At 45.7% G+C, this 8,548-nt stretch overlaps 1 protein-coding gene across 1 annotated transcript in view; it reads right to left on the minus strand.

The window, feature by feature from the left end:
• LOC107285689 overlaps positions 1–8,548 on the minus strand; it is a 54,862-nt gene that overhangs the window by 42,767 nt on the left and 3,547 nt on the right. The window contains exons 2-3 of the mRNA XM_015813915.1: positions 6,731–7,024; positions 5,183–5,443 (exon numbers count right to left, since the gene is read on the minus strand). Coding sequence (XP_015669401.1) covers positions 5,183–5,443; positions 6,731–7,024 — 555 coding nt within the window. The remainder of the gene's footprint in view (positions 1–5,182; positions 5,444–6,730; positions 7,025–8,548) is intronic.

Below are 8,548 nucleotides of genomic sequence, written 5' to 3' on the forward strand. Positions count from 1 at the left end.
GAGTACTGAGATAGCTATTTCTAACCTTGTTTGGTTTTCATCAGTCAGACATACCCTTCCGAGATTCGAACCTGGGCTGTCTGCATGTTAAGCAGAAGCATTAGTCCTCTATGCCACAGGCTCTTTCTCACTTTGTTAGCTACAAGAGACAGGGGAAGAGAATGAGTGCTTTTTGAACACCCTGTCAGCCTAAATATGGAAGAGAGAGAAGTCTTTTGCCTGCATCAGCTCAATCCAAAGCCATCCACAGGCAGCAGTCGCTTAACTGCGACATCATATATGTTTTTCAAAATTAGGAGTGCTAACAAAGAATTAAGGGAGTACTGAGATAGCTATTTCTAACCTTGTTTGGTTTTCATCAGTCAGACATACCCTTCCGAGATTCGAACCTGGGCTGTCTGCATGTTTAGGCTGACAGGGTGTTCAAAAAGCACTCATATATATATATATCATTTAAAATTCTAAAAATTGGAGGTTGACTCCTGGGTAAATTCATATTTGGAGAATCACAAACTGTGAGACCATCAGGAGATAAAAACTACAAAAAGTTTATTTACCATTAAAAACACCTAGCTTTTGCCGGCCTCCTGCCGAGGGGTCCATTAATCGCCACGTTGACCTGTGCCCGGCACATGCCGCCCTACGGACCTGGCTGATGGAGAGATGCCCCCCCAATAGGAAACCACCGGGCACCGCAGGGCACGCCTTGGCTAGTGGTATGGTGAAGACCACAAACCCCATGTGCGCCCGGGCGAGGAGTAACTGGCCACCGGATGAAGCGCCCCTTCTCCCCGCCAAACCTCCTAGGCAAGAGATGGACGAACGAGAGGAGCTTGACACCTTCAGCACCGAATCGTGTGACCTGGCGGGCAACATGACTCGTCATTCCCGAAGGACACCTTCGCACCAAGAGCATAGAGGGCCACGAGGAAGGAAGAGAACGGGGGTATACGGCCCCAGACCATTCACGCGCTCCCAGACGGACCGGCAGGAAAGTGAGGGCGAGCAGAAGAACGAATGCGCCCCCTCCATGGAGAGGACGCCACTGGAAGGAAAAGGCAGAGAGAGTGCGCTCGTGAGCATGGCGACTGAGACGCACCCTGTAGCAGCAACCTGCCACCACCAGGATGTCGCGTGCGCCAGCCCCGCTGTGGGGGTTGGGCACGCTCCCAGGGATGATGGATTGGGGGAAAAAGCTGAAAAGGGAAGGGGGACGATCGGGTGTGGCGTTGCTGAATTGACAGATAGGAAGAAACCCTTAGGTGCGAGGAGGAAGGTTAGGTATGAAAGTGGGAGGGAGGAGAAGGAAGGGAAGGATGATCGTAGAATGAGGATTGGAGGCGAGAGTAGGAAGGTTGAGTGGTGGGATTGCACGCATGAGGAGGAGGAGGAAGAGAGAACCCCCCCGGCACTAAGAGACTGGCGGATAGAGGCCAGTGGGAGGGAGGGGCACAGGCATGAGAAAGGGAGTGCTCCCCCCGCACCAGAGACATCAAAGGGACGGCAGGATACGATCAGGGGTGAGATTGGTATAGTGAGTATCACAACACGCCCCGCGCCCCTAACGACCTCCCGCCGGAGGAAGGGTAGGGAGAGAGAGGGGGCCTGCGCCCATGTACGTGTGGAGGAAAGATCGAACGGGAGGGTTGAGGCCATAAAGGGAGTAGAGCAGAGAGAATGGGAAGGATGGTGGGGGAGCAGCGGGGGACTTGCCACGGTGGTTGAGAGTGGGGAGAGCGAACGACAGGAGTGTGGGTATGGAAAAGACAGTACCCCAACACCTTCAGAGACCCCCCATCGGGGGAGGAGTAGAGAGGGAGAGGCGAGTGGGTACAAAAGGGAGAGCACCCCCGCGCCTCCAACGACCTCCCGCCGGAGGAAGGGCAGGGAGGGGGAGGCGACTGACACCCGCGGGTGTGTGGGGGAGGAGTCGAACGGGAGGATTGAGGTTAGAAAGGGAGGAGAGAGGAGAGAATGGGAAACATGTTGGGGTGGTAGCGGAGGATTTGGCATGGATATTGGGAGTGGGGAAAAACAACAGAAGGGTGGGTGCGAAAGAGAGAGTACCCCTGTGCCCCCAATGACCTCCCGCCGAAGGAAGAGCAGGGAGGGGGGGAGGACTTGTACCCATAGACATGCTGAGGAAACATCGAACTGGAGGGCCGGGACGGGAAAGGAAGAGGAGAGGAGGGAATGGGAAGGATGGGGGGGAAGTGGAGGGTTCGTTACGGTGATTGAGATTGGGGGGAATGAGCAGCAGGGGTGTGGATATGATAGAGAGGATACCCCCGCGCCAAGGGAACGACAAGAAAGGGTCCATAGGAAGAAAAAGAAGGGGTGTGGACATGAGGAAAGGAACATCGCTAATGGTGAGGCGATAAGAACGAACGTGGAGGCGCTGCCTGCGTCCCCGACGGCTCTGCACCGGAGAAATGCGAGGAGAGGAGTAATGGTCACACACACACTTATGGAAGAAGGGTTGAGTGGTGGTGTGGAGGGGAGGGAAAAGGAAGAGAGGAGATGGTTGGAGGATGAGAATGAAGGAACAGCAAGAGTGGTGGGGATATGGGTGAGAAAGGAGTCAGACAGCGCCACGGGGAAAGAGGAAGAGGGAAGGAAGGTGGGACCGCAGGTGGTCAGGGGAAAGAAAGAGGTTGACGAACAACAAAACAAAGCCCTTGATGAAGGAATGCCTCCCCCCCCGAGGAACGAACAAGACAGGGAAAGAAAGGAGGTGGGAAGGAGAGAGTCAGGAACGTAGCAACTCGCGAAAGGACAATTAAGAACTTAAAGCAGGAGGACTATCTGGGCCTGGTCACGAGATCTAGGAGTCGGGTGCAAAAGGCACCACTCCCATAAAAACAGCCACCCACTGATGGTTAGCCACCCTGATGAAGCCGGCAGGAGGCCGGTGAAAGCTAGGTGTTTTTAATGGTAAATAAACTTTTTGTAGTTTTTATCTCCTGGTGGTCTCACAGTTTGTGATTCTCCAAATATATACACACACACACACACACACACACACACACATATACAGGAAGTTTTTTTTTTTCAGACAGACCGGTCTGATTGAGAACACCTGGACATTTTTAACTGCTATACTGCAGTTTTGTTTTGTTTTACTTTTTTTTTTTTTTACAATATCTTTTACCATGCAGCCCCCCAACTAGGGGCAATAAGCAGGCTCAAGTCGCAACTGCAAAACATTTTTAAATCCAAATTTCTTTTTCTGACAAAGAGTTAAAGAATTAAATCGGGAGACTAAGATGGCCATTTCCAGCTTGTTCTGCTTTCATCAGTTAGCCATACCCTTTATGGGATTCGAACCTGGGCAGTTTACATACTTAGGCAGTGATTCAACCACCAAGCCACAGGCTCTCCTCCCCTCTTTGCCAGCAGAGTCCAGGGAGTATATACAGGAAGGGTTTTTTTTTTCAGACAGACCGGTCTGATTGAGAACACCTGGACATTTTTAACTGCTATACTGCAGTTTTGTTTTGTTTTACTTTTTTTTTTTTACAATATCTTTTACCATGCAGCCCCACAACTAGGGGCATTAAGCAGGCTCAAGTTGCAACTGCGAAACATTTTTAAATCCAAATTTCTTTTTCTGACAAAGAGTTAAAGAATTAAATCGGGAGACTAAGATGGCCATTTCTAGTACAGGAAGTTTTTTTTTTTTCCCAGACAGACCGGTCTGATTTGTCAGAAAAAGAAATTTGGATATATATATATATATCTGAGGTTTTCGCGGGTGTTTGTATGTAGGTCTTTGGATATTCGGGTTTTCTCCCGCGTAAAATTGGAAGTGTCTTGGCGACGTTTCGACGAAGTCACATTCATCATCTTCAGGCTGGTGTCTTCAGCTTCGTGCTTCATGGTTCGTGCTTCTACTCCCAGAAGCACGAAGCTGAAGACACCAGCCTGAAGATGACGAATGTGACTTCGTCGAAACATCGCCAAGACACTTCCAATTTTACGCAGGAGAAAACCCGAATATCCAAAGACCTACATATATATATAAGTGATGGTGAAACCCACTTATGCATCGTCGAGTGCCGGGTGGGTGTGGCACATTGGATGGGTGTGGCCATTGGGTGGGCATGGCCCATTGGGTGGGCGTGGCCCATTGGGTGGGTGTGGCCCATTGGGTGGGCATGGCTGCGGTGGTAATTTCCCGCAAAAAGTTGAAATTGACTGATTGAACCTTTTTTTTTTTTGCACACGGCAGCGGAGGCCTAAAGCGAAAAGGTTTTATAAAACCCAGCTGAAGGCCTAGAACTGGGGTGACGGCGTGCGTGCCCACAGAGAGGGCTCTGAGTGCCGCCTCTGGCACCCGTGCCATTGGTTCACCACCACTGATATATATGATACTCAGCTCTAAGAACTAGAAACATTTTTTTTCCTATTCCCAACTGTAAAGCACTCAGATAGCTGAATCTCATACCTGATACAAGTTTTGCTTCTACCCAACTTCTTGCTTTGGTTTGGCACACATTTCAGTTTTCTCTAAAAGCCCTCAGCTGCTCAGAGGAACGTTTTCTGGTTTCGGCAGTAGTTGAATGTAGATCAGGCACTGTAGAGGAGATTATCCAAATTCTGCCTCTGCTGCTGTGTAGACTTGTGGATGAAAGCAAAGATTCCTTCTCATTTTGGCTTCTGCTGTAGCTGGAAAGGGATCCCTTGCAAGTTCTGCCTCTTCATCCAAAAGGAATGTCGATCTGCCCTCTCTTATAGTTATCGTTTTCGGCAAAAGTAAAAGACACCACCAATGATGATTGAGCCCAATACTAACATTGTTATCACCGGGGCTATAACCCAGTTGCGAGACTTCCCTGCAATAGAACATAAGGGATGGCTTGGACCTTGTTATAGAAGAGCTTCCCAACTTTCTGCATATGTGTAGTTGCACTTTGCTATTAAGCTGATATTTCTCTAACCAATTCAACCAAAACCCCATTTCGTTCTTTGACTGAGGAAACCACAGAGTTGATGAGATTGCTATCTCCAACCTCTGTGGTAATATTTCTCCTCTTCCTCTTCAAAATTATCACACAACCCCCCCCCACACACACACACACAAACCTATTAATTTGCAAGTCAAGTGTTTAATTGAAAATATTAAACTGGATATAAAAAAAGGAGAAATGTGCAAATCTGAAAGTAAAAACATTCATCTTACCTTCAAAGACAATGTCAATCTGTGCTGAATTCTTGCCATAAACATTATGTATTAGGCAACGGTAAGTCCCATTATGAAACTCCTTCGCTGAATGAACCGTTACTATCTTATTGTTATTTGAAAATTCCACATTAACTTTGGAGGGAAGATCCCAGGAATATTCTGGATGGGGTTTTGCTTTAGCATTACAAGTCACCACAATTTTTGAATCCACTTTGTAAGTCACATGAGTAGCTGATATGCTGACATTATAAGGGCTAGCTGCAAGAAAAAACCAAAAAGGTTAGTCCTGTTTGCCATTTCATGTTCAGCATTGATTGACAGCTCAGAAATTCGAACAACCAAGACTGGTCGATTTCTCTGTCTACTCTTCAGACACCACTTTCCTATCAGGTATTTTGTGTTATTTTGTGTTCTGTTCTGTTAATAAGGATTTGTCCTTAAACATCTGTGGAATGAACACTAGACATTTTAGTAAAGCATAGTTGAAATTCTTTACTAAATTCCCTAGTATGCTTTTCCCACAGCATTTCATGAACTGACCATGTAATTGCTTTGTTCCATGATCAGTTCATGAAGCACTTTAGGAAAGGTAGCCTCTGAATAATGAAAGGTGGGCTGCCTAGAGATGGCATTTTTATAATGAAAGAAGTATATGTAAGAGATCTGAGTACTGCTTTAATCTAAGCAAATATCTTATTTTTTTAAAGAGGAAAATGAACACTAGCCAGACTTCAATGCTACTAGTGTTCCTCCTGCTATAAATCTATGGATAGTGAGATTTCTGAGTTCATAAAAAATAATTATAAGATGTTACACTGGAAAAACTAACCTAGTAATAGATGACAGGCCAGAAGATCTATGCAGTATAGCACTATTATTACCCAGTCATTAGGGAAGGTGAGGTGTACCAGAATTGGGTGTGATCCTAAGAGCATGGGACAAAAGAACCCCTAGTTTTGACATAAAGTGCAAGCGTGGACAAGCTATAAAGCTAGCTTCATGTTGTCTGTGCCAAATTATACTAGTCAAGTGGAAGAGAAGATCTCAGCCTGCTACACCCTATTCTCACTTAACTGTGTTGAACGCCAGGAATGAAACCAAGTGGTTTCCCACAGCTATGCCTCCCCAGTAAGTCAACCATGACAAGGATGGCAAGTAATATCCACTGTAAATAAGGTGGCAAGAGCATCCTTGCCCTGGGGATACATTGTCATTATATGTATACTTAAACAGTTTCTGGAAAAGCCCATGGTGCTTCTGAAATCTTCACACTCGTTTATCTGGTCAGCAATGTGACAAAAAATATTTTCCTGCCACAAGAGGGAAATAGGCTTCACCAATAGTCTTTGTGAGAAAGAAGGGAAAGAAAGGTGGGCTTGATGGGATTGCTTAAATGCTGCTCTCACTATCAAGGACAAGTCCTAGATTTTTCCAAGCTAGGACAAATTGCCGGAGAGAAGTATGACATCTAATAACAAATAACCATCCCTAGTCTGAAGGAGGAAAAAAAAAAAGTTAACCTGCCATGCAATAAATGCAACTTACCCACAACCTTCAAAGTTTGATTTGCATTTTTTCTCAGCACTTGTGCACCCAACAGGAGGTTGGCCTCACAGAGGATCTCAGCCCCATCATCCTGCTCTAAATTAGGCACAAAATTGTACTCCACAGATGGTTTTCCGTGGCTACTGTTCAGGGTATTGCCATCTCTGCTCAGGGAAATGTTGCTGTGAGATGGGATGGAGCCCCTCACCTTCAAGCTAGAGACGTTGCACACAATTTTTTCCAAATGATCGTTCAGAACTTCAGAAACTGGATATATTACTGGAGTAGAGAATTCTAGATTGGGATAACAAAAGATAGCGATGATCAGTATTTGGAAAGATAAACCGGAGTTAGCACTTCAAAGAGCTAGGCAATCTTGGCCTCCTAGAGGTGGTAATGCCATCAAGAATTTATATGCTGTTGTTATTAACATGTTGTTTCCAGACATTATAAAAGCCTCCCTAGATGGTCTAATGAAAGAGTGAGGGATGAATCCAAATCTAAAGTGGAGAAACTTATTCAGCCTCCTTAATTAGCACCAAGCATAATCCCTGGGATTTATCTCATCAAGGTGTTCAGCTTCAATGCATTGCAATAACCAGTGGGCTATGCCCTCAGATCATGTCTGTTTCTCCTTGCGGTTGGCAATTGCCTCCTCATTGCTCAAAGAACCCTATCCAGGGGGTTGGACTAGATGACCTCCAAGGTACCTTCCATTATTATTATTATTATTATTATTATTATTATGGATCATCGCACAGTCAGCCAGATGTTCAGACTGGATTTGGCATTTTGTCTACCTATCGAGTCCTTACCCAGGACCTGGGATAGGCAGATGTGGATGTTTGATGGTATTACAGATATCGTTGCAGGATGGAAGCAGTTCCTAGTAAGGCTGCCTTTTGCAATTGACTAATAGCAAATTTGTCAATGCCAATGGTGTTCAAGTGGTGCTCAAGTTGTTTTGGGATTGCACCCAAGGCGCCTATTACTATTGGTACTACCCTTGCTTGCTTTTGCCAAAGTCTTTCTATTTCTATTTGTAGGTCTCTGTATTTTGTTATCTTCTCCAGTTCTTTCTCGTCTATTCTGCTGTCTCCAGGCACTGCCACGTCCACTATCCAGACTTTTTTGTCTTTCTTATCGACAATTGTTAAGTCTGGGGTTGCAGGTGCTTGTCTGTTTGAGGTGTTGCAGGTGCTTGTCTGTTTGAATTCTGAAGTCCCAGAGCAGTTTAATTTTATCATTTTCTATGACTTTCTCTATTTTATGATCCCACCAATTTTGCTTACAGGCAAATGATATTTCTTGCAGATCTTCCAATGCACCATTGTTGCTACTTTGTCATGCCGCTGCTTGTAGTCAGTCTGTGCAATCTTCTTGCAGCAGCTTACCAGGTGGTCCACTGTTTCTTCAGCTTCTTTGCATAGGCAGCACTTACTGTCTGTTGCTGTCTTCTCAATTTTGACTTTATATGCATTTGTCCTTAAGGCTTGGTCTTGTGCAGCCAGAATTAGTCCCTCGGTCTCTTTCTTCAATTTTCCTGCTCTTAGCCATTGCCAGGTCTTGTTATTATCTGCTTTCCCAGCTATTTTTTTTAATGTACTGGCCATGTAGTACTTTGTCTTCCCATGCCTCTATTCTGTTCTTCATTTGGTCTTTCTTGTAGGCCAGTTTGGTCTCTCCAGTAGTCAGTAAGCCTTCCTGATATACTAATTTCAGTGCATCTTCATCATTGTCCTTCAGATATTCTTCCAAAGCCATTTTTTCTTCTTCAACCATCTGATGTACTTGCAGCATTCCACGCCCACCTATTTG

Source organism: Protobothrops mucrosquamatus, unplaced genomic scaffold (genome assembly GCF_001527695.2).
Source record: "Protobothrops mucrosquamatus isolate PMUCROS unplaced genomic scaffold, P.Mucros_1.0 scaffold202, whole genome shotgun sequence".
NCBI classification, from domain to species: Eukaryota; Metazoa; Chordata; class Lepidosauria; order Squamata; family Viperidae; genus Protobothrops; species Protobothrops mucrosquamatus.